A 27,065-nucleotide genomic window follows, 5' to 3' on the forward strand; every position below is an offset into this window, starting at 1 on the left:
AATGGCCCTACAGTGACCTCTCTGTGCTATATGGTAGAATTTTATTAATTGCATCCCTGACCCTAAAGGTTGAACTGTACAGTAAGGCTGATGGTGCTACTGTAATACAATGGAGCTGAGTAATCTATAAGATTCCAAGCCGAAATTCCACTCCATGGTAAGAGTAACTCTGGCCTCAGCAATGTATAGATGAATGGCAGGAAAGATAATACCTTTTTAAGTCTTGAACTAGTCAACGTCTTTCTCAGACAATGTCAACTCCACCTGAATTATCTCAGTAACCCAGGGCAGTGGTAAATACACTAGAAGTTGTCTGGTTACAGTTTGCCAACATGAGGCTGCTGCAGGTCAGGCTGTCCACTGTCAGTTTTCTCATGAGCCAAGGTGTGCCCACTTGTCTGAAGCTGCCCCCACGTGTAGGAGGTATAGGGATTCCCAAGGTGCTTACATTCTTTCATAAAGCAATTTCTTTCTTACCTCCTCACCAGCAGAGCTGGCCCAGTGAGTTTTAAATATTTATTTGCAACACAGATAAAGTCCCAGACTGTTGCTTGGAAAAATCGACTCTCCAGCACATTCTCTCCGGCTCTATTTCATTAATTTCTTCATCATTAAAACCAAAGTGCAAGCTCTACTTTTGGAAAGAGACTCAAAGTGTGCCCCAAGACTTCTCCACTTAAAAAATCTGGCACTGAAAGGATGCCATCTCTCATCTTGATTAAGGCGGAAGAAAGAGATGAAGACAGCTGTAGGAGGCCTTTCGGAGAGAACTGTATTTATCTTCCAGTGTTAGTTACATCTTTGTTATGGATTTATTTGGTTTGGGGAGGAGTTTTGTGCAACCTTCAAAGATAAAATGCTTTATGTTAATTTCTTCTTTGTCTTGTTATACTACGCCTTTGTTAGCTTTGACTTTCTTGTTAGGCTGAATATTTGGATATCCCATAGCTGCCACTCCTCTCTGCTCTTTCTTAAGGAAGAAATATTTCACCTACATCATTTAAACAGGGACCGAGATGCCTCTAAAGATAGAAGCATTAATTCTCTCCTTTAGACTGTACATATATAATGAGACAAGTATATACAGTTTATGCAAATAAACTGCATGACTGCTATAAAGAACAGCTACTCGCTCTCCAAGATTTCATTTACAGCTATAAACTGTTATTTTCCCCGGAAATTGACAGATTAGGGCAGCAGAGAATGCCCTTGGGAGGCAAGAAAGGGGAATTATCCTTAATGGACACAAGAATAGAAAAGGAAACTATATAGGAGATACAATAAATTAAGGAAAATTCTGATTTAGACCTGTTCATCAAGGGGAGTTAGAGTAAGCTAGAGTATGCATAGTAGTGGTATTTGAAGGTAAAGATCATATATTCTGATGACTATACACTATAATATTGAGGGATGTCAGTTTTAGAGAATGCAATATATATTATGAATTAAGAAGCCATTACTAAAATGTTCATATTAAAGCTGTGTGTAGGAGAACACCTAGAATCCTATAAAGAATTTAGGTCTGCACCTCAGATTCTCGTGGGAAAAATAGAGCCAGAGGACTGTTAAGATGTGAGTGTGAAGCCTTGTCACAAGAGCAGTGTAATCATTTCTACCAAGGCTAAAGCTTACTGAAAAGTCATGCACTCTGGCTTCAGAGATGACATCGTAGAGGGAGAAAGGAAAACCATACTTCCTAACTTCACCTTACTAAAGTCTATGAAAGAGTATGACTTATGAACAGGATGGACATCTATGCTAAAAGCCCTGGGGTGCCTGGGTGGCTCAGTCGGTTGAGCACCTGAGCACTGGAGTTCAGCTCAGGTCATGATCTCACAGCCTGTAAGTTTCAGCCCCATGTCGTTGGGCTCTGTGCTGACAGCTCAGAGCCTGGAGACTTGCCTGTGATTCTGTGTCTCCCTCTCTCTGTCCCTCCCCCTTCCCCACTCACACTCTGTTTCTCTGTCTCTCTCTCTCAAAAATAAACATTAATTTTTTTTTTTTTTAATTTCTGTAGTTAAGCTAAAAGCCCTACGGGACTTATGAGCCAGCTTTGTTGAGCATCCTGCTCATGGATGGAAATCTATCCAATGACAGAAATCTCTGACCATGTAAATGAGGAAAGGTAGTGGGGGGCCACAGACCTTGTTCCCCTACCTCTGAAATCCTGTCAAGATCCAACTGGCAGGACGGTAGAGAACTACATTTTTCTACCTATAGGAAAGCACCTTTGTCCATTACGGTACCGCGGTGTGACATTTCCTGAAACATATAAAGCCTATACTACCTGACAGAAATTAGCCTATGAAAATTAGCTCTGCGTTCAATTCCTGGCACATAGTGGGTGCATAATAAATAGCAACCAGTCCATAGTATGAAAAAAAAGGTTTGCTCCTATCTTCTCCACCTGACCACTCCTTCCTAAATATAAGCCTTCATCTACCCAAATTGTCCACGTGACTAAAAATTTCTGTTCTCTACCTCAACCAATGCTGTGGTTCACAGTGGTCAAGAGGGCAGGAGCTGGAGTCAGTCCCCGGGTTTGAACACTAGTTTCTCCATGTACTGGCTGTGTGACTCAAGCAAGCTCTGTGTGTGCCTGTTGTCTAAGCCTTGCCTGTAAATGGGGGTAATGACAGTACCTATGCTTCAGTGGAGAGAATCCATGCACAGGATTAGTGCAGTGGCTGGCAAATGAAAATCCAAAAAATATAATTCATTTCGATAATTGTTATCACCCACTGTGACTAATTGTCATTATTATTTCTGGATCAAAATGAGAAGCAATGAGTTTTATATGATTAATGTGACTTATTAGGAAAGTTCAAACCAAAGCTTTTATTATTTTTTTTTTGAAAGAGAGAGAGTGTGCTCACATGAATACGGGAGGGGCAGATGGAGGGAGAGAGTGAGAGTGAGAGAGAGAGAGAGAGAGAGAGAGAGAATCTCAAGCAGGCTCCACACCCAGCATGAGCCTGACTCTGACGAGGGGCTCCAGCTCATGACCATGAGATCATGACCTGAGTTGAAATCAAGAGTCAGATGCTTAACTGACTAAGCCTCCCAGGTGCCCCAACCCAAAGCTTTTACTTGTTCTTCCCTTTATGCCTGAAACTCCTTGGATATTAACTTTTAGCTGAGGAAATGAAAAACGTGTGCAAACCACAAACACATGACTAAAAATTCAGACAGAAAGAAATCTGGCTTTTATGGGTAGATTTTTGTATATTATGAAGGCAGCAAGAGCCATTTCAGGTTTCCTTAAACTGCTAGAACAATGAGCTGTCATTGGATTATATTAGAAAAGAAAAATAACTAGATCAGCTTTGGAAGGCCTACCTTTGAAGCAGCAAATATAATTTAAACTTTTTTTTAAATGTTTTTATTTATTTTTGAGACAGAGAGAGACAGAGCATGAGCAGGGGAGGGGCAGAGACAGAGGGAGACACAGAATCCGAAGCAGGCTCCAGGCTCTGAGCTGTCAGCACAGAGCCCGATGCGGGACTTGGACTCAAGAGCCGTGAGATCACGACCTGAGCCGAAGTCGGATGCTTAAACCGACTGAGCCACCCAGGCACCCCACAAACACAGGACTAATAATTCAGACAGAAAGAAATCTGGCTTTTATGGGTAGATTTTTGTATATTATGCAGGCAACAAGAGCCACTTCAGGTTTCCTTAAACCGACAGAACAATGAGCTGTCATTGGATTATATTAGAAAAGAAAAAATAACTAGATCAGCTTTGGAAGGCCTACCTTTGAAGCAGCAAATATAATTTAAAGATATGATGTTCAACTTAAGATATTAACATAGAGGGATTTATGCTACCCAGACTCTTACAGATGGATCTATATTCTATCCTTTTATAGAAACAAATGAGTCCTAGAACCACTGTGATACACCTCAAAATAAATACCTACAGAGAAAGAAATGCATTGGGAAGCCATCAAAGTATGTTTTAGCTAATCTGTAAAATTAAAACATGAAATAAAGACAGTGTGCTCTTCCCATTCTCCTTTCAACTTTCTTGCGATATTCTGGCATTAGAGTATACAAAACTGTATACTCACATATTGAATATAACTAAATTTCTTCCTGATTCTTACTTTCTTTTTGGCCAAATTAATACATCCTAATATGCTCCAGGAAACTAGTTGCATGACAATCATGCTAAATTTGTTTTTAACATTCTTCCTCTACTTAGTTGTGCAGTCATGCAAACGGAAGTGTATATTGAAAGCGTTTCACTCATTATTTACTTGCTTATTAATTTATTTGAGAATTAAAATTTTTTCATAATAATTCATGTGGAAATACTGGCTCATATAACCCTACCTCCAGAGATCGATGTACTTGTTTATGAAGAAATAAACTGTTAAGTTACATAACAGAGCAGGTAATGGAAGAACCGGGTTAAAAAGTTTTCTAGAAATAAGACAGTTCATCCTATGTACCCTATATATCCGAGCAGATTTCTAAGTACATATTTCGAAGTCCTAAAAGACAGTTAACACTAAAACTATATATATTTAAGAAAATTCAATTTTTCATTAATGATGTTGAAGATATTTTGGGATGCTACAATCCTACAGGTCACATTAAAAATATTGGCCATCGTTAAATATATACATACATACACACACACACACACACACACATATATATACACATATATACACATATATAGACATATATATACACACATATATATATTGAAGTTTATAAAAAACCCAAATCAGTGAAACTCTGACTTCGACAATGTCTTTTCTAGTCCTATATAACCAACCTACATACAGAAATTCCTCTTTTAGTAGTAGTGCTAAAATTAAAGATAGATTTTCAAAATGCCAAATCAAACAGATAACCACTTATATAACACAATCAAGCAAGAGAATGAATATTTTCTTTATCCAGTAAAAACAAAAATCCGCCTTGTTGGATCCAATTAACATTTTAAAAAACTCATATAATAAAAATGCCTTGTCAATTGAGTAAAATAACTTAATCTCAAATAATTTCATTGACTTCCCTATTTTGTATAGTACATGTATTCATTTTCTATTGTTGCCTGTAACAAAGGACTCCAAAATCAATGCGTCTCTAAGCTAAAATTGAGGTTTGCAGGTCTGTGTTCCTCCCCAGAGGTTCTAAAAGAATCCCATTTGCTTGCCTTTTTCAGTTTTGAGAGGCTGCAAGCATTCCCTGACTCATGCCCCTTTCTCCATCTTCACGTTAACCTAATATTCACATCCAGGGATCAGGGCGTGGGCATCTTTGTGGGGCCATGATTCTGTCTACTGCAGTACATCAGATTTATGCCTAAACCTGTAATATTCAAGTCAATATTCACCCCACAAATTAAAATTCTCTATGCTGTAACTATGGCTATATATTTATTATTATTATTACTATTATTATTATTGTTGTTATTTTTATAGTAATGGAAATGTAAAAATTTTTCGAATGGTTTAAATTTGGATCAGATGAATAAACCTTCTCTCAATAAAGACACATCAATTTACCCAGCCTCTGACTTCCTTTTCTTTACAATCAGTGCAGTTTGAGAAACATCATTGTGTCAAGAGTTTGACATACTTATTTATTTAAAGATTTTATTTTTAAGTAATCTCTATACCCAACGTGGGGCTTGAGCTCACAACCCCAAGATCAAGAGTTGCATGCTCTACTGACTGAGCCAGCCAGGCGCCCCAAGAGTCCAACATGTTTAGAAATTTTGTTATTTTCCCCAAATATTTTAATATCTGTTTTAAAAAATATATATATGCTAAACATGCCAACAACCCTAACCTTATAAACTGCAAATATTACTCTGATTTTTAAACGAACCTCATAAACTTATAAACTGCAAATATTACTCTGATTTTTAAGCTAACTTCTTTTAAATATTAAATATATATAGTTTCCTTCAGATAGTAGGATTGAATTCCACTTTCGAAAGTTACAGAGGAAAGCCTCTTAAGTTATCAACATAACTTTACTTTTTGTATCATAAAGGAGAATTAAAATCAACTTACTTGATGTAATAGGGCACTTTATTATGTGAAATGGATCTTTGCCACGGCAGCTGGACTGAAGCTGAAGAAACAAAGGGAGGTTATTGGAAACACTGCTCACCCAAAAAGCCTTATGCCATAATGCAAAACAACTGAACACATTTTACAGCAAATTCACCGAGAACTGCTCTGGTTTTTGAGCTGGATTCCTATAATTATGAAATCTGCTGGGCTAAACAAAGAGTGGCTTTTTAAAGATTCATTTGAAGCAAGGAAAGAAACAACATAGGTTCATTTTCTAAGACCAACTCTAACTAATTGAACCTGTTGCTAAAAATACTCTTAAAAATCAAGGTTTTTTTTTTTAATTTACAACCACCCCAATTTAAAACTTAGTGCTATCTGGAAAATGTGCTCTGTACATATTTTTTGATTAAGCTAAAACCAAAATTAATTTTACCTGGTATATCCAGATTATAAACTAGATTTCTCAAGAATGAATTTTCCAGATCATTAATACCATGCTTTACTTTGTTTCACAGGAGTAACTATCTAGGACAGATGGCATTTAAACAAACTCATCTGGATGAATTTTAAAAAGGAAAGATTAAGATAAACATAGGCAAAGGATTGTAAAAAAAACAAAGTAATTATCTGGATAGAAGAATCCCAAATACTTCTTTAATCTGAAATACACACAAAATATAGTTTCTTACTTTTACATTAGACATCACTATGATTGTGATTTTATGTTTTGTTTTACTGAGGTACTTATTTTTTATAATTCCTGTTATTCCTTACTTATAAAAACATATTATTCCTACATAAGCCAATTATTTTAAGACTTACTTAAGAAGAGTTATGCATGTAAAGCTGGGGCTATTAAGGAATTTTGCTAAATGAACTAATAAACAAGCATATTGCAAAGAAACAAATCTTTGCAATTATCACTAGACTCTCATATAGCCAGTTGTCATCAATGATTTTTTTCTGAATTTCATGTCATATTAATATCTTACAAAAATAAAGCATTCTAACCTCTGCAAAGCATTTTCAAATTTATCTACCGATAAGAAGGCCAACAAATACATATTAGAGCTCCATTTGATAAACATAGAAAAAACAAAATAAAAAATAAATACTTAGAAATGAAATAACTTGCCCCATAAATAAATGGCAGAGCTCAGGCATGATTTCAAGATTTCTGACCACTAGTTCAGCCATTTTTCTATTCTATGATTCTTCTCTTTATAACATGTAAGCACTCCCTTCTCCAACTATGTCCATGAAAATCTAAAAGGGTGATGAACATGTGGAACTAAGTATATTAAATCTCTCATTAGAGCCAACCTCATTTCAGTGTTGGCACCAGGCTAATAGGTCAGTTTTTATTTTGTGTCTAACTAAACAGACTCCTTTTATAACCATGGCTAAAGTCCAAGGAATATAATAAAGGCAACAATTCCAAGCAGCAAGAGATAACAATTACTCAATTTATTAATTGGGATTTTGTTTACACTTCTCCATTCATTTTAGTAATTGTTTTGATTTGAATAACTCTGACCTCCTTGGACTATCAGTTCTAGACAATAAAAGGCAATGTGCTTACGTTTCACAAAGTGCATGTGAATTTTACCACGTTTCATTTCCTAAAGAACATGAGTTGGATTTTTATTATGGAAGGCTGGTTGCTAGGTGAAAGTGTAGGGTTTCATCAATACGAAGAGATAACTCAACCTTAGAACTAAAAGGAGAATCACAATTATTTGTTAAATCGCTCTTTAGTTTGGTCTTAGCACAGAGCTTTACACTCTATAACATTAAGTTTAGGAAATACGATGTAGTTCATACCTAATGAATATACTGCAAACTTACTTACTTTATCAACACTGATGGCATCCAAACTTTAGAAATGCATCCTGGCACCTAGTATATTCCAATAAGTACTACAATCACTCGAAGACAGGCTATCTAATGGCTCAGGTGTGTGAAACAGAAAACACGTGTGGGTGGGCGGAGGCTGGAAGGGGGACGGGAAGGGGGTGCATGAGCCCTGGAGAGGTATAGGACAGAAAGGGCAGGAAATGACTAATTCAGATTCTTGAAACTGTGAAAAGAGAAAAGCCTGACCTTGAACTGAGGTAATGCAGATTACCAACCATGACAAAAGATTAAGGGAAAATATAAATGTAATCAATTCAGTTGGAAGACAGGGTATTACTTCAGTTTTCTCTACTATTATAAAGATACAAAGAAGTTATCATAAGCGGGAAATAAGCTTTGCCTTAAGTTTTAAACTTTCACTTAAACTAAGTTGAACAAACTCTTCTGACATGTTTGCCAGAGAAAATAAAAGGAAAAAAATTAAGTCAGTGAAAGCATTGGTGCCAAGAATCGTGAAAGGTGCCTGTGAAACTCAGTATGCTTTCTCACTTAAGTTTCAAGGCGATCAGAAAAAATAAGTTATGATTATCATAACTTTAAGACAAAGAAATGAATTTTCAGCAACCTACAGGTCTGATAAAATGCAGAATTAATATTGTCATCTCAATTTCGGTGACTCTAAATCCTACATTCTTTAGTTTTCCAAGTAGGGAGTGAAAAATAAAGTAGGAGCTCAAATTACCTATATAAGATCTCATCAATAATCCATAAAACTAAAAACTTCAGTTGCAGAATATTATGTAAAAATCTACATATATGGTTTGGCTAAATTGGCAATACTTGACCAGGAGAAAAGCTAACTATGATCACAGTGAACCTAATAAACAAAAATTTCAAAGATTTGTATGGAGTTTTTTAAAATTTATTTCTAAAGCTACAGGTGCATTTTAAATTAATAAATGCTTTTTAAGAAGAAAAATTAGAAATCTTAAAATATAAAAAGATTTCTTTAATGTGACAAAGTTCATGACCTTGACTTATGATACAGCAATGGTAATAAGATAATACATTAGTTATTATAGCAGATAGTACAGGGAAAAACCGTGGCTAAGAATGAGTTCAGTTTTGCTCCACTTCAAAGACTTTTCGATCGTGACCAGATTATTACCTTAATAACCAATAACCAATACTGTAATTGATCTTAATACTTCCTTTTATATACTTATCTTACACAAGCAAATATATTTGTAGCAAAGAATATGGCTTGTTGAGGGAAAAGAAAAGAACATGTTCATTCATTCACTTAATGAGAACAGTGAAGTTTATTAGTACTTACTAGAAAGAAAATGCTGAGATGATGGCCCAAAATCTCTATGGGCTTCCTGAAGCTGTTTAAGGCGATCATCCACAGAAACCTGCACATACACATGCAAGAAATGATGTGATTTGAACACAAGGACTTTAATAACATACTTAATTTAAGTATTATCCTAAATGATGCTACAGCCCAAGATATGATTGCTTGTATAGACTCCTCTATCTCCGGAATCAAAGTACTGGGATTAAAACAGACTTCTTCTGGTACCAAATGACAGCAAATAGTGCCAGGAACTCTTTTAAGCAGTTTATACAAATTAACTTTTTTAGCCTTCACAACAGCTGTATTAGGTATTATTTAATATTATCACTTTACAGATGAGACACCTGGGACACAAAGAGTTGTCCAAGGACATAAAGTTAGCACCTGACAGCACTGGTATCCACAGCCAGCTCATCTGGTGCCAGGATCTTTTGCTTTCCTGTTCCTCCCTATTGCCTTGAAAGCAGTAAAGCGCTAAGGCATCTAAAGTCAAGATGTGGCCATGGCCAGTGGCTACTCATCTCTCTTTTGTAAGGAAGGTGGTAAAAAGTGTCACAGGGAACAAATGGAAAAGAAGGCTAAAATACCCCAAGGGAGGGGCACCTTGGTGGTTCAGTTGGTTAAGCATCTCACTCTTGATCTCAGCTCAGGTCATGATCTCATGGTTTGTGAGTTCAAGCCCTGCATCAGGCTCAGCACTAAGAGTGCGAAGCCTGCTTGGGATTCTGTTTCTCCTTCTCTCTGCCCCTTCCCTGCTTGCACTCTCTCTCTCTCTCAAAATAAATAAATAAACTTTAAAAATAATAAAATAAGGGGTGCCTGGGTGGCTCAGTCGGTTAAGCGTCCGACTTTGGCTCAGGTCATGATCTTACGGTTCGTGGGTTTGAGCCCCGCGTCAGGCTCTGTGCTGACAGCTCAGAGCCTGGAGCCTGCTTCGGATTCTGTCTCTCTCCGTCTCTGCCTCTCCCTTACTCACGCTCTGTCTCTGTCTCTCAAAAATAAATAAATGTAAAAAAATAAATAAATAAATAAATAATAATAATAAAATAAAATACCCCAAGGGAAAAAACAGATGACGACAGACAGACAGAAAGACAGAAAGACAGAAAGACAAAGAGACAGACTTAGATGAGAGATTCATAGACAGGTAGAGACAGATGGAGAGAGAAAGGATATATGAGTAGGGAATGCCTTATTTGCCTCCAACTTTGTGTCCAATCATCTCGATGTGGGGGTATTCAAGTGTATACCAGTCAATTAGCATACTCTCTGGATTTGTCCTCACAGTTAGCTCTCTGTTATGAAAATGCAAAGTTGGTATACCGAGAAACTAAATGCAAATCAATAACAACTGTACACAGCCTACTGACACTTGCATTTTCTTTTCCCTGGTCCTGGTCTATGTAGTGCTAGTCAGCTGTTCCGCTTGGATTGTCAATCTTATTTTCGGCGGCCTTTAAATGAAACGTGTATATCTCTGGCTCACTGGGCAGCTCGCGTTTCTCCTGGTTAGCTATTTAAATTACATTAGCAAGTGCTTCGTTCATTAAGGCCAAAAAGCATTCAAACATCACACTCTATGTTCAGGAGAAGAGAAGACGCTAGTCCTGAAATATAGTGACGTTGCTGCCAGCATAGATTCGTTCCCCTTATTCAACCAGCAACATCCGAACTCTAGCAGTTACAAGACTCAGAGATAAGGATAAGAGAATATACATCCTCCTTCAAGCATAATGTACTCCTTGACTTCTAATCATTGAAGATAGTGATAACAGAAGCAGAAGGCCATCAGGATGGACCACAGGAATACCTGCACGAAGGTAATGAATTAGGGAAATGGAGCAGAAGATAAAAGGAGTAAAAGTCAAACTCCTCTGTGTTCCACTCACTAGAAAAGCAGGTACGAGTTTAACAGCTCATGCCTTACTAATCCCAGATTATTAACACTCTTTTCAAACACAGAAACGACTAATACTATGCACTCTTTTCTTACATCTTCAACTTCATGAAGGACATACAAACCACTGGGTATTTCAACATTTGGGTTAATTCAGGAAACCTAGTATGCTGTAAAATAGTATATCTTTAAAATAAAAATGCTTTTGTGTACCACCTCAAATTGCATATTTATCTCATTAAATGTTGCATTTTAGGCCCAAAAGATAGAGAGAAATAAGAGTTATTTTTTTCAATGTTCCACTTAAAATTATCCTGCTAGTTTTCAGGGGGGAATAAAGTGATCATCATAACTCCTAGGACCTGGCCCTTGAACAGGACAGAGCTCTGCAAAGGCTGCACACACACAAAAAAAATGACTGACCAGCATGTGTAGTGACTTGCAAATGCTGACACCTACTAACACGACAGAGTCCTTCTGGGTGTGGCTCTATTAAATCTGGGATGAGCAAGTACTATCCAGAGTCACTGAAATAACTGCATCAGAGCAGCAAAGACCTAAAAGCCCAAAGTAAACACCACACCAGTACAAATGTGCTAGCTGGAAAAGATGAACAAGATGCCTAAATAGCACATAGTGGAAGAAAGATAGAGATTTCTTAACTTTTCAAAAGAAAAAAAACATACACACACACAATTAAAGTAAGAAAAATGAGCCATTATGGAAAATGTTTCTGTGACCTATCACAGGTTTCAATTGCTTTATTTGACCCTTTGCAGTTTTCTACAAATATCACACGAATAGTACCTCATAAAATTACATTAAAACCAATATTCATAAATAAATGAGGCCTTTGGGTTCAAGATATGGAAAGACAAATATCTGATTATATTACCTGCTACAAATCCGTTATCAAATACAACCAACAAAGACAGAGAAAATGATAGTGTGTGGTAGAATAATGAGACAGGGTTTGGGGACCTACTGGGGTATAAAGCTGGATTATGAACAGGGAAAAACTGATACCTGCAAAAGTTTCCATCGCATATTAAGGTCATCTAGCTGGCGAGACATCTTTAAAGATGGATGTAGGTCAAGTGGCGACAGCTGACTGGATAAATCATTCACTGTTTGAACTTTTAAGTTGATTGGTGCAATTTCTTCTCTAAATGCCTGGAAGAATAAAAACAAAAATGATGTTCTTGGAAAAGAATATAACAGAAGGTAGTATTTTGAACTTTCCTTCAAAGAAAATGGCAAGATCAGCTGCCAATGGCAACCCATTGGCAACAGCTGACAGCTCAGTCCAGGTCTTTAGCAATTGGGACCACCAGGCACAGAGCCATCTTTTATAACCTGGAGAATTTAAATAGGTGCACAAAGAGAAAAACTATAATGCAAAGTATAATGCAAAAAAAAAAAAAAGAAATGATTATGTGTTTCCTGCAAATCTACCATTTTATGTAATTTCATCTGGAAAATGTTTGCCATTATTATCCACTTTCCTAATTTCTAGTCTTGATTCTACTTTCAATTTCATGTTTTCCATCTTCACTTCCATTTAAAATTAAGTGAGATATTGGCCAGTGAGAACAACTTTCCTAACCACAAAACCTACGACTATTATATACTCGAGCGGTAAGTTTTGATCCTTTCAAAAATCACTGATGATCACTGTGGTTAGAGGAAGGGCAGGAAGAGAAGGGTACATAAGAAAAGAGGTAAATGAGGCTTAGTGACAAATGCTCCCTCTGGCACAGTACAGAGAGATGCCATAGGTGGGAGTGGAGGATGTATGTGAAGAGAGAAAGAAAAAAACAAAAGATATTTTGGGCCAGTGACAGTAATTCGTCCCATAAGAGCAAACAGAATAATGAAAACACAGTTTTCTCCATTCTCCACATAATTCTGCCTGCTTCTATGTTCATGTTCCCTTTTTCCAACAAAGTCTTTGCTTAGATCCAATTGATGTTTTAAAAGACTCAACTCAGGTGCCCCACCCATCCATTCTAATTCAGGGAAGATTTCCCTGAGGCTCTTCTCAGCATTCTTGGCTGGAGACCCCTCTACATGTTCTGCAGCGTTCTCTCTGCCTTCCTGAACCCAGTCAGGACTTTAAGCCAGCACACATCCAAACACACAGACTCAGTTTTATAAGTGGGAGCCATTCTGATTGTGTGGTGTCATACAAGCCAGTTGTTACATATTTTAAATATCATATCATTCCTTACCAGAGCTCTTAGTACATCCATATACTTGATGTCCCTCAAGAAGAATAGAAGCTTCTTGAGAATAGACACTCTCTAGTATTCAGCGCAAAGTTTGCAATACAAGAGGGGAGAATTCATTTCTATTGATGAAGGCCCACAAAAATGATATCCATGGCAAGATTAAGCCAATATACAGTTGGGAAAAGAACTGAGATACCAAAAGAGAACAGTATATTGTTATTTCTTTAGTATGTCACAAAATCAGAGTTAATTATGTACCAAGTTGAACTTACATGTATTAGGTGTCCTGAACATATAGTCGGTATCAGCCCTCAAGCTGTATCACTTCTATGATCCCACCCCTTAAGAGATAAGCATATGTCTACAAGTCTCCTTTCTTCTCCCGTTTCCCCCATAACAAGTTTAGGTAATGAAATATTATATATCAGAGTGTTCTGAAGATCATGAACTTTTATTGGAATACTGAAGTATTACTTTGATATCCCCATTATGCTTATAAAAAGAAAGCCTCTTTAACCATGTCCTTTCTCCCTTCTCTCTTCAAAACCTTCTCTCTTCCAAAACTAGTTACCCTATATAATTCCCCCTTATATAACATGTGTAGGCTAAAAATAATCATTACCATTGATAAAACTCAAAATAGTATTATGAATATAATTTTAATAAGGAAATTCATTTTAGGTAAATCAGAGAATATTTTTTAGTGTTTGAAAATTCTCAAACATGCTCAAAAGCCACAAGAAGAAACTCAAGATGGAAAGTCAGAAGAACAGACCCAGAGCTCACAGTCAGTATGAAAGGTATACACGTAGGAGGTAGCAGTGTGTAGAAGACATTTGAAACAGTGAACACGTAAGTCAATGTGTGTAAAGTAAGAAATATTGCCAGAACCCTAGAAAGTATCAACATTTCAAAATCAGGCAGAAGAAAGGAAGCTCACAAAGGCATCTCAGTTGCTGCAAAATGGAAGGAAGAGGCTTTTAGACTTGTGATCAGTTTCCTCCACGGCTGCAGGCATTGGTCTTTTATGGATGACAGATGTGCACACAGACTCACAAATACAGGTCAACGAGAAAAGCAGTTAATATGATAACAGAGGCCTTCTAGGTCTAAAGAATGAGCCGCTAACATGGAAGCTTAGAGCAGACACAAGTGGGACTAGGGTGGGGAAAGAGAAGGTTTCTGCTGGGACTTGGAAGGGATCTGAGTTCCTTCAGATTCAGTTTAAGAATAATGACAGAACTCAAATCCTTCAAGGTTTCTTCAGTTGTTTTTGAACATTATACCTTAATATTCTCTACCAGACTACTTGGGAGGACTCAAGAATTTTAATCAGCTTTTAAAATCAATGTCTTTGTATTTTGTAGGTATCAAAGATTAAAAATAAAATGCTAGGGGGGTGCCTGGGTGGCTCAGTCGGTTGAGCATCTGACTTTGGCTCAGGTCATGATGATCTCACAGTTCATGGGTTTGAGCTCCGTGTTGGGCTCTGTGCTGACAGGTCAGAGGCTGGAACCTGCTTCTGACTCTGTGTCTCCCTCTCTTTCTGCCCCTTCCCTGTTCACGCTCTGTCTCTGTCTCTCAAAAATAAACATTAAATTTTTTTTTTTTAAAGAAAATCATAATTAAAAAAATGAAATGCTTGGGGCGCCTGGGTGGCTCAGTCGGTTGAGCGTCCAACTTCGGCCCAGGTCATGATCTCACGTCCGTGAGTTCAAGGCCCGCATTGGGCTCTGTGCTGACAGCTCGGAGCCTGGAACCTGTTTCAGATTCTGTGTCTCCCTCTCTCTCTGACCCTCCTGCATTCATGCTCTGTCTCTCTCTGTCTCAAAAATAAATAAATGTTAAAAAAAAAAATGAAAAAAAAAATGAAATGCTAGAAAGTGTCCTTAGGTTTCTATAACTTCAAATAATAAAAATAACAGCTTTTATGTTTTTGAACAGTCTTTTAGTTCAAAAGATGGGAAAATTTTTCAAAATTAGATTATAACTTCAAGACAGATTTAAAAAATCTTACAGCGCATCAAGGAGTTTTAATTTTTCCTCTGTAACAACACTATTTTTTCTCTTAAAAGCCACAGGTGAAAATATTAAAAGACCTTTGACCACCATGGTCATTGGGTTTTGTTTTTGTGGTTTAGTGTTTTGTGGAAGTAAGGAACCTTTCTACTAAGGAAGTTTACCTTTCGCTTTTTAAAGAGCTTTCAAATTAAGGGCCTTGAAGTAAAGCAGGTTTTAAAATGGTTGCAGATCTGCTGTGTGTTCTAGTATTAAGAACCAATGTATCATGTTTGCTGCACTTTCCTGTAGGAGAATAAAAGTCTATGTGGTCTTCCTTGCTATCAAAACAGAAACATCTGCTCGTATTAAAGGTGCCGCCAGCCTGATGGCAGATGTGGCGAAAAAAAAAAAGGCTTCCCCTGTTGTAAGGGGTATATTTGGCAAATAAGAATGATTAAGGATAATTTTAGGGCATTAAGGTTATTTGATTACCCCCAAAGATTTTGTTTTCCAGTTGCTTTGACACATTTAATAATATTTAGCAATAATCAGTACTTATTTTCACCTGCCAACAGCTTCAGGGGGATTTGGCGTATACTTTAGAGTACATGTAAAACATCCCAGATTTTGAATCCATTTTGCTTGGTTTAATGAGATGCGGGTTTTATTTTCTTTTTTTCCTAATAAGATGTTAAAATATTTTAATCCACAGTTTATTCCTTTCTCTTACCTATTAACTGTATTTCTCCTGGCTTTCCACTTAAGCAGTGAATTGAACAAAAGAATCTAGGTGCAGAAGTGGGTAATTTCTTTAATCAAATGGGATTAACAACTCCCAAACTTTTAGGCCTTTAACAACTTTTAGGCCAGATACAACTTTTCATTTTTTCCTTCAACACTAGTCATCCTGAATTAAAACTTCATACTTTCAAATTCAAATGGGTAAATTCTTGTTCTAACCAAGAGGCATGTTTGTAGTCCAAAAAAATATGCTGTTTAGAAACTACTGACTTAAAGATTTCCAGCGTTAAAAAAAAATCGTTTACATGGCAAGAAGTGTGTGTGTCACTTCCAAAGAACCTATACTGAAAGGCTTTATTTTCAGTTCATTATTTTAAACTCAGATTCATCCACAGAAATGTCTTTCAGGAGACCAGAGCTGTCAGAGGAAGCTGACTTAACTCATAGAGTTCTGCACATTTATGCATATTTATAATGAAAGGTGGGAGACACCAATGCTTCTTTAGTAGTGAAATTTTTTTAAGTTTCAAGTTCAATCTGTAACTTTCAAAGCACTGAATTCAAAGAGCTGATCAGAGTTGTGCTTAATTACATTAATATGAGTGAGGTTTCTACAGTGAAAGAGAAGAAAGAGCAAGAAAGAAATCACGGAAACTCTACCACTTACTAGCTGTGTGGGCTTAGGCAATATCTGTAGTTCTGTCATTTTTTGAAGTTTATTTATTTATTTTGAGAGAGTGAGAAAGAGAATGAGTAGGAGCAGGGGAGGGGCAGAGAGAGAGGGAGAGAAAGAATCCCAGGCAGGCTCTGAGCTGTCAGTGAAGAGCCCAATATGGGGCTGAAACTCACGAACTGTGAGATCATGACCTGAGCCAAAATCAGAGTCGGACCCTTAACTGAGTCACCCAGGTGCCCCTACACTTCTGCCATTTATAAAATGGGCTTAACAACACCTATCTCGTGGGGTTGGTATGTGGATTAAAAGAGGTATTGAGGTACACTGGTTGAGAACAGTTCCTGGCACACAGAAAGCCTCAATTAATGCTAGTCATTATTATCCTATGTCTACATGTACATATATTTACTTATATAATTAGCCTGCATACTCAGTTCATTTCCTAGACCCTTCACTTGCCTATTTAGCCGCACGCATAAAACAAAGGGAAAGTGTTATCCAATGTCTGTGCACAAAAGATATGTATCTTTTGCAATAAAAATCACATTCACAATATTGATATTGTCATCTAACAGCTTCTGATGTTTCATGGGTGCATTCTCTGATTTGGTTCATGACTACCTACCATATAGTTTACTAGGCTACCATAAACCCTACTACTGTGTCTCTTATTGCTTAAATTCTATTAACTTTTTTTCTGGATATGTTCTAGAATATGGGAACCAAAGGGGCTCTAGACCACAGATCTATCATCCTTAATTTTGGGCAATTCCTGACCACAAACAAAATTTATAGCTAAACTAATCCTTCCATAATACACTCAGACAGTGAGATAAAGTTTTTACATAAGAGTCCTCAGTAAAACAGCATGTTTTTGATTAAGTCTCGAAATCCAGCTACCAATTTACAGGAACTACAGAGTAGAGAGGAACCTGCCCAGGGTCACCATGTGGATGCCACACTGCAAAACCCAGGCTGTGAGAAATACTATAAAACAAACAATTCAGTTTCTTAAACAAATACATTGCAAAGGAAACAAAAAAAGGATAGAGGGGAGATCTAGGGATTAAAAGGGACTCTACAATATTTAAAAAAAAAACACATCGGTGTTTAGAGACACAGAGTTGGTTAAAAAAAATAAGTATAAAGAAGAATAAGAGTAAATTATTGTGAAAATCATTAATTATTATTTTGGTGGGGAGGGGGTTCCCATGGTGAGGGGCATATGGAAAACATCTGCTGTGTGACTGGGAAAGCTCTATATCCTGATTTTGGTGGAGTTGTAATGGGACTGATTTCATAAACTCCCTTATAACGGGTTTTATATGTGGCTCTCTTTGTGTTATACTTAACAATAAAACATTCCTTCAAATCACTCAAATCTATCTGAGACAGGGATGCTGACCATGGTTTTTTCAATGTGATCCTGCAGTGAGTCGATGAGTAAGTCGCCCACGGGCTTCCAGCCATTCCGTACAGCCTCCACCTCCTTCATGTCAACGTCTAGGTCATCCATGGCGCCCTGCAGATCTCTGAGCTTCTCCAATGCCTTGTCTACTTGCTTTTGCCAATTGCTAGTGACAGCGTTTAGACTTTCCCACTTCTCTTTGACTTCAGAGGACTGTTTGCGCATGGCCTTGGCAATCTTTTGGGCCCTCTCCTCAGGAGTCAATTCTGTAATTGAAAAAAAAAAAAAAAAAGAAGAAGAAGAATATTTGGAAGCTTGATCAATAGCCAAGTGTGAACACCACCTTTTGAAGGGGTGCTTATAGGTGCATGGAGACACAGTTTACACAAGCCAGGGGAAGAAGAAGTTTCTCCATATTCCTTCTACTGATTCCCTATTACTTCTCAAAGGAAGAAATAAGTTAGAGTAATGAGCAGTCCGGTAGTTTTGGTGACTTTTGAATTTTAATATATTTACAAACCTTGAAATGTAACACAATAACTCAAAAAAAAATAAAACAATCTTTCTTTAGCATCTATCTAGTTATATAAAATCCAAAGGTAGTATTTCATTTCACTGTCCTAAATAAAAATGGGAAGTATAATTAGGAGAGAAATAGCTTTAAGTTACGCAGAAAGACTCTGAGAAAATAAGATTAATTTATCATGTTCCTTAAAAAAAATAATTGAAGACAAATAACGTATCTTAGATACTTCATCGTCGCTGAATCTGTTTGACAGTTCATCTTTAAAACAGGGCACTTTCTGTAGCCCAGACATGTAGCATGTCCACAAACATGTCAACAGGAAGACAGCAAAATTTCAAGGATCATCCCAAATATTTCAGATACAGCAAGAAAGCTTCCAGAATGTCTGAAATAAAGTCAAACCTTCAGACAGGAAAGGCCCTGCCATAGGACAGGGGCAGGAAGAAAGAGGAAGAGTCTAGAAGACAAGCAAAAGATACAGACAGAAACGAAAGTTAAGTTCAAAGCCAACTGTCAGAAACACAGAGATGAGAAAGCTGACAAGAGCAGACATCCTTAGATCAGGTTAGATGGATCTCCAGTTAAACACTCCTGGGCCTCAGTTCTCTCATCACTCAAGGGTGTCCCCTTTCTTTTCTTTTCCTTTTTGAAAAAATTTTTAATGTTTATTTATTTTTGATGGGGGGGGGGGCAGAGGAGGGGGGAGGAGACTGAATCTGAAGTAGCTCCAGGCTCTGAGCTATCAGCACAGAGCCTGATGCAGGGCTTGAACTCGTGTACTGTCAGATCACGACCTGAGCCAAAGTCAGATGCTTAACTGACTGAGCCACTCAGGTGCTCCCTCCAGGTGTGTCCCCTTTTTTACCTCTCTGCTTGGAGGATTGTCCTGTTTGTCTACTAAAAACAGAGGCCAGTCAGAAACATACAATCAAGGAAATCAATACAAGAAAACTGTAGACAAATTTTAAGATAGAAATGCTTATTCTTCTTTGCAATAACATCTTATCTTTTGGTATCAGTTGCATTTGCAACTTTACTTCAAAATATTTCAAATTATTTGTAAATATAAATGGAAGTTCATGGAACTTCCTGGTGAGATGAAGTAAAGCAAGCTCTCCCAAACACTAACTTTCATATGCAACATATATTTGTCCCTCTTTCTTTAGTATTATTTAAAAGTCAAGTGCAAGGGGATAGAACACATATTTTTATCTATTTAAATTTCCAGAAAATTCTCGACATCAATATTTAGACTTAAAAGCAGCTGTAATAAACGTCTGGGAACCAAATAGACCATGAAGAGTTCAGCAGCCACAGAACTCGGGGTTGCATTGCTGAAATGCTAGAAGCTATAGAGCGTCCTGAATAATCCCTCTGCAACTGAATTGATTACAATGAGATTTTGTGTTATGACAGACAGATAGACTGAACCCACCATCAAGTGATAAATAAGGAAAACAAGTGAATCAAACACCCAGCTTCTAGGAATGCTTGAGCTGTGATATACTCCAGTCCAACAATACTGGAGGAAAGATATGCCATTAGACAAAGCTTATTTAAGTCCTTAAATAGAAAATGAGAAATACATAACACTTATATGTAATATATTTTGTTTATATAAACATAAAATGTTTTATGTTTATACTTTATATACTTATATATAAATAATGTAAAATATGTAAAATAAATAAATGCTACTTATGTGAGATGGAAAAAAATCATTTTAATAGCCCCATGAGAAAGGGAGTGGTAATTTTTATGATGGGAACACCTGTGTTTGTCACTTGGGCTTTTTCAAAGATCTATTTTAGGCACTCGTGTTTTACTGGCTTTTGTAAAAGAAAAAGATACAGTACTAATTTCAGAACAGACAACTTAATTGTGATGATTTTTCCCTGAATAAAGTAAAAACTGTTTCTGAGTCAGTCACCGAGTAACCTGGTAGGGAGACACACAGCTTCTTTGTCCTGTGACAAAACACCCAACATGGCTGGGACATTTTTGTCTTCACTTAATGTAAAATCTTTTGATTGAGAAGTCCTTTTGTGGTATTTATTATATAATCCCTACTCAAGCAGCTACTCGGGAGAAAAGAAAAGCTCTATGTTCAATTCCCCATCTGTTTGCCAGAAAGGATACATATTAACTGATCACGAGTCAGAATAAAAGTGCCTCCTATTACAGTACTGATCTCCTTTGAATGCCTACTTTAAACGAAGAACAGAGGGAGGAGGTACAAAACCAAACAAAAACCTTCCAGAACCTTTGTGAAACAGGGAATAAGGCAGCAACATCTGAAATATTAAGTTATGACAATGTGGGGTAAGAGAATAGAAAAACAATTTAAAACCGCAAAAAAAGAGGCATAAAAGATGAAAATAATAAAGGGATAAAATTACATTTTAAACATCCTCTAGTTATTTGAAAAATCAAAGGACAACGTTTCCTTCAAAATTTCTGAAGAGATTTTTTTGCCGTAAATTTTAAGACCCTCATGCAGGAGTAGAGAATTTTCTGGACCCAGTGGTTCAGAATTTAGGGGACATATGAGAACCCCCTCCGAGAGTTTATTTGCTTGCCTGTTTGTGTTTAAATACTGAGCCCCAGGGGCCCTACCCCCAAAATATTAAAAGATTCAGATTTAGTTGGTCAAGGGTGAAGGGCAGTGTGGATATATTTTAAAAGCTCCCCAGATGATTGTAATGGGTTGCCAGGACGAAGCACCGCCAGCTTCTTGGCTCACAAATTGATTTCTCTGGTCCCTGCTGCTGAAGCTGGAGTATTTCCACTCCGGTGAGTTGGTATGTCATATTCCCACGCAGCGCAGGGCCACTAAATACTGAAGGCCGAGAGCAAATGAAGCTCAAAGATAAGAGGGTAATCTAATTTGCATTTGAAAAGGCAGTAATAGAGGCTAATCGGAGAGACGGAGGAAACAGCAGGATAAAACCAAATAAATTTACTGACAATTTTCAGACCAGAAGCTCTTTTTCTGTCACTTTCCTATTCCCTGTAGAGAGAGAGTGTGTGTGTGTGTGTGTGTGTGTGTGTGTGTGTGTGCATGTATGTGTTTCTCTGTGGATTTCTTTGAGGGGCAGCACTGTTTCTCCGTTCTCTTCCCTTGACAGGCTTTCCCATCTAACTGACCAAATGTTCAGAGTGGAATTATACTTACTTCCTCTATATTATATATTTATACATAATATATAATAGGTTATTGTATCTATTATATATATAGATTATTAACCTGTTCTAGGTTATTATATCTTTTATAAATAGATCATTTATAAATATAAATTATAAATACTGTAAATTAATATTAATAAATATAATTATAATTATTATATTAATTTCATGTAGAATTTATGTAATTTAAAATAGTGATTATTATGTCACAACAGATCTTTTAGGAAAAATTGATAACTATTTTTTAGGAAGAAGAAAGAAGAAAAAGAAAAGACAAGAGAAAGCAATGATTAATCTTCAATTTTTCTCTCTTGTCCAATTATCTTTATTCCTCAACTATGCAAATGAATTGGTGGCATTTATACCACACTACTTCTATAGCTTGGAGAGAAAGACTGCCCATAGTACCCTGCAATGCAGGTGGAAAACAAAGCTGGACCAAGGGCAGAGACTAGGATTTGGGACCAGCTCTGCCCCCCATCTTGCCCTTTGCTCCTAGGAGAGCTAAATAACCCTACTCATCTCACTTGTATCGAGTGGGAACCCTATTTTCTCATGCTGGGAAAATATTTTATACCAAGGGCTTTCAGAGGTCTAAAATTCAATTCTCTAAGAAAGCCAAAGCCACTATATCTCAAAGAAATCTTAATAGTAGAGGGGAAAACAATCTCCTTATGCGTGCTTGTACAAAAACATTTTGCATTAAAAAAAATTAAAGTATATGTTTTTCCTATGAAATAATATAGAACTCTATTAGAATCAGCCCAGTTGTTTTAAATAAAGACTTTCCATATTTATGGTATTTTCTTGCTCAATATGAAACTGACATTTATAATGTCCATTGGGATTTTTTTTAATGTTTATTTTTGAGAGAGAGAGAAACAGAACGTGAGAGGGGAGGGGCAGAGAGAGAGAGAGAGAGAGGAGACACAGAATCTGAAGCAGGATCTAGGCTCTCAGCTGTCAGCACAGAGCCCAAAGCGGGGCTCGAACCCACGAACCATGAGATCATGACCAGACCCGAAGTCAGATGCTAAACTGACTGAGCCACCAAGGTGCCCCTGCACTGTGACTTTTTATTTGTAGGTTCGAAAGCCTTATGTCATGCATGTTTTATTTCTTTCCATCTTGGTTTAGCAGCACCCAGTCTAGAGACCGGTAAGTCCTCAATATATAATTAGTGAACTGGGTTGGGCTCAATGGAACTTTTAGCTTTACTCCTTACTAAGCATACTCAACTTTATAACTTCAAGTGGAAATCTTTCTATTTATTTTTCTTTCCTCCTCCCCACACCCATATAAAGCATTTACAAAAAGGTTTTTACTGTGAAAGAGAAGGATAAACTTCACAAAGTTATTTCAAGTATGGTAATTCCAAATATCTTACTTGTACATTTTGCTTTTTTTTTGCATGTATCTACAATCTTGTTGTATTTCACAAGATGAAAATATTAAGTGATGAAAATATTAAGACCAGCAAATATAGAAAAGAAACCCTCCAGAGTAGCATTTTCACTTCTGGACTAGTCTAGTACAAGAAAAGATTAGGAGATCATACACCAATTCCAACACTAACAAGTTATGTAATCATAAATATATTCCTTATCTTTTTGAACTTCAGTTAATAACTATAAAGTTACTGGCACATGCCTGGCACACAGGAGGGCCTCAACAAAGGCTAATTTCTTTTATGATTCCTTTTATGATTTTATTACTAAGTCTGGGAGACGTAGACATCTCTAGGGATTTTTCACATAAACAAACCAAGAATTAGCCAATAAAAATTCACAGGAAAAAGCAAAGCATCCTCATATCTCTAGAGACCCAACTTGCTCTTACTCTCTCTTTACCTGCCCTCCATTTCTCTCTCTCTCCCCTTCATGATCAAAAGATGTTTCTGATTAAAATAATGGGAAATATATTCTCTCCTACATTTTCTGATTACATGATTAAGATTAACTTAATCTCTCTGATGATCAGTGTTTAAGAGGACTCCACCCTTTTCCTATTTTGTATGATGATAACAATCATTATGAACTAGATTACAAGTACATCATCAAGGGTCATCAGCTGATTACTGTAATATTTCTAATTATGTTCATTTAATACATTATAAGAGTGACAATAATAAGAGGTTACCCAGACTAGATTAACCTGTTCATGTGTAGCCTAAATCTTTCAGTAAGAACATGATAAAGATGATATGTACCCATCCATGCTGCCAAGGGACTTCTCAAATCCTTAAGGGGAAAAAAAGGACATTGAACAAGTATGTTTAGAGAAAAGCAAGATCTCCAAAGTAAAGAGCTGTGGGAAGTATCTTTCACAAACACCCATATGCAAGGTAGTAAGAGAGGGAAGGAAACTGGAGAGGAAATCAGAAATGCAGCATACTGTGGAGGGAGATAAATGGTACTTTTGATCAGAAGTTAATGGAGGTAGAACCAGAGTCTGGATACTTCTAAGTTTTACTCTTCCTGTAAAATGGGCCAAAGTAAATAAACCCAGCATTGAACTGAGGAAGAAGTAAGGACAGATCATTAAGAAAATTAACCTTGGGGCACCTGGGTGGCTCAGTCAGTTAAGCAACCATCTTCAACTCAGGTCATGATCTCACAGCTCCCGAGTTCGAGCCCCATGCCAGTCTCTGTAGTGACAGCTCAGAGCCTGGAGCCTGCTTAGGATTCTGTGTCTCTCTCTCTCTCTCTCTCTCTCTCTCTCTCTCTCTCTCTGCCCCTCCCCGGCTTGTGCTCTGTCTCTCCCTCTCTCAAAAATAAATAAACGTTCAAAAATTAAAAAAAAAAAAAAACCTCCAAGAAAAGAGCAGGAACATCAGAGACACCCTGGAACAGACCTGGCTAAGCAACCTGAGACTCAGCTTTCAATTTTCTGTAACTGAATATTCCCTGAATTTCCTCACACTGATGGCCGCTTTGTAATTTATACATGTCATTTGTGTGTGCTGAACAGCAGCAGACAGGTCACTGGGGGGAAGGGGTGGAACTGAGAAGAAGGGAAGCTGGGAAGGTAAACTTCAGGAGGGGTTTTCTTCGCTGTTGTATCCTCAGTATCTAAAATACTTAGTCATTCTTGCAAAACAAGTTAGGCAAGTCTTATGTTTATGTACTGCCATAGTAAGTGAGGAGTTTAAATGAAGAGAAGACTTTATGTCTTTGCTAGCATTAAACTTTTTTTTTTAAAAATGGCAAACCTTGGCACGTCTGGTGGCTCAGTTGGTTAAGCTTTTGACTCCTGATTTTGGCTCGGGTCATGATCTCACAGTTCATGGGATTGAGCCCTGCATCGGGCTCTGTGCTTGAGGAGTCTGCTTGGGATTCTCAATCTCTCTCTCTCTGACCCACCCGCACACACACACTCTCTCTCTCTCTCAAAATATGTAAACTTAAAAAAAATGGCAAACCCTCTAATTCACTTTTAAAGATTCCACCTTTGAGAGGAACAACAAAAATAGCAAAGTAAGTATATTACCCCATTAAAAGAGTTTAGTATCCTCCTACTCTTTATATTTAAGAGAATAACATCCCAGATGTTGATTATAAGAAAATACATACATGTAAAATACTGCCATCTTTTTTATGAGGCAAATGTAATTTACGGATGGTTGTGATAGTGATTAGAGAACCTAACAGATGGTGAACAATTAATTTAAAATGTTGTGCCCATCAAACTAACCTTTGTTATCATTGTTACCATATAATTCTTCATCAAGAATGTTGATTTGTTTATTTAAATTGGATTTCATTACTATGGTATTCATTATCATGCAAAAAAGTTTCTGAAATTTTTACCCAATCAGTAGGCTTATTCAGCCGACTCATATATTTTAGGAAAGCTGAAGACTAGATTGATTACATCCATCCATACATTATAGAACTTTAATTTGGGAAGGATCACATTGCTGCTCTGTAGTTAAGAACACTGGAAAAGAAAGGAACATTCTATTTTTCTGTGTTTTTTCATGCATTACTACATTACTAATCTAATTTGGACTTGAGAAGTTAATTAAATTATTGTCTTGGTCTATAAGCCTGAAAGCTATTATTTATCCTTCAATTTTTTATATGAAAATTAAAAAGACAAAGTCTAATATGGCTTAACCACATTCTCTCTTGATGCTAGGAAATCAGTGAACTGGTATGTCATTCTATTAAGCAGCCTGGTATTTTAGTAAAGAAAAAGCAACAGTAAAGGGAAAAGTAAAGACTTACAGACATATTTCCTATTGTATGAAATTGTATGAAATTGCTTTAAAGTAGAATATAGAAAATTATTTCTACTAAAGTGCTGGAAGCACCTCTGATTACAAGGGTAATGAGAGTATACTATGGTGATTAATTGCACCAAGCCTAGCGACAAGCCCCACATGTCACTTCAATGCTGTCACGAGTGACAGTGTGCTTCCAAAACTCTCCGAGTCTCCATTTGCTCATCTGTCAAATGGGTGGTGACAGTACTCACACCTCAATGAGTTGTTTTGAGGATTAAAGGAAACAAGACATGTGAGGTGCTTGGCAGCGTGATCAATGTTGCCTTGTGAACATCTATGTTTACTAACATTTCTCTCCCTCCCTTCTTGGGCACTGGTCGTTCTTCCATCTAACATTATATTTATAGCAGGGGTGTGCCAATCCCAGCAGACCCAAAGCTCCACCTAACTCAAGCTGAGTCCGTCAGAACCCTCTCGTGTAATGCGCTGGATCTAAAGAAGGGCTGCCCCTCCCTGGGGCCAGGTCATGAGGTACATGGTTATAGGAAAGCTAAGAAAATCAAAACTGGTAGAGAGAGAAAGAAAGGGTGACATAGAGAAAAGGCTTCTGCGTGGCACTCCAGTCCCTGTTGCCAGCTGTGACCTTGCCCTTACCATACTGGGCTACTGGGGCTAATACATTCCACCATGTGCCTATGCTTATGGAAGTTGGGTGTTTGCCATTTACAATAACTAAGATTCTAATCAATAAAGCTGTTATTAGGAAAACAAAAATGTCCTGGGAAAAAAACACCCATTAGTTTTACTAGCCTAATTACTTAGGTTATAATGTGTAATTTGGTCTCATTTTATGAGATGCAAGGAAATAATTACTGCCATCTTTTTAATGTAAACTTAAGTTATAATAGGAA

The 27,065-nt window shown here is 37.1% G+C and overlaps 1 protein-coding gene across 9 annotated transcripts in view; it reads right to left on the minus strand.

Moving 5' to 3' along the window:
* UTRN (utrophin) overlaps positions 1-27,065 on the minus strand; it is a 492,724-nt gene that overhangs the window by 81,160 nt on the left and 384,499 nt on the right. For all 9 annotated transcript variants that reach the window (XM_040448951.1, XM_040448950.1, XM_040448952.1 and 6 more), the window contains 4 exons: positions 18,212-18,480; positions 12,184-12,330; positions 9,237-9,315; positions 6,038-6,098 (listed from right to left, as the gene is read on the minus strand). In XM_040448951.1, coding sequence (XP_040304885.1) covers positions 6,038-6,098; positions 9,237-9,315; positions 12,184-12,330; positions 18,212-18,480 — 556 coding nt within the window. The remainder of the gene's footprint in view (positions 1-6,037; positions 6,099-9,236; positions 9,316-12,183; positions 12,331-18,211; positions 18,481-27,065) is intronic.

This window comes from Herpailurus yagouaroundi, unplaced genomic scaffold, assembly GCF_014898765.1.
Source record: "Herpailurus yagouaroundi ecotype Mexico unplaced genomic scaffold, PumYag 198, whole genome shotgun sequence".
Lineage (NCBI taxonomy): Eukaryota > Metazoa > Chordata > Mammalia > Carnivora > Felidae > Herpailurus > Herpailurus yagouaroundi.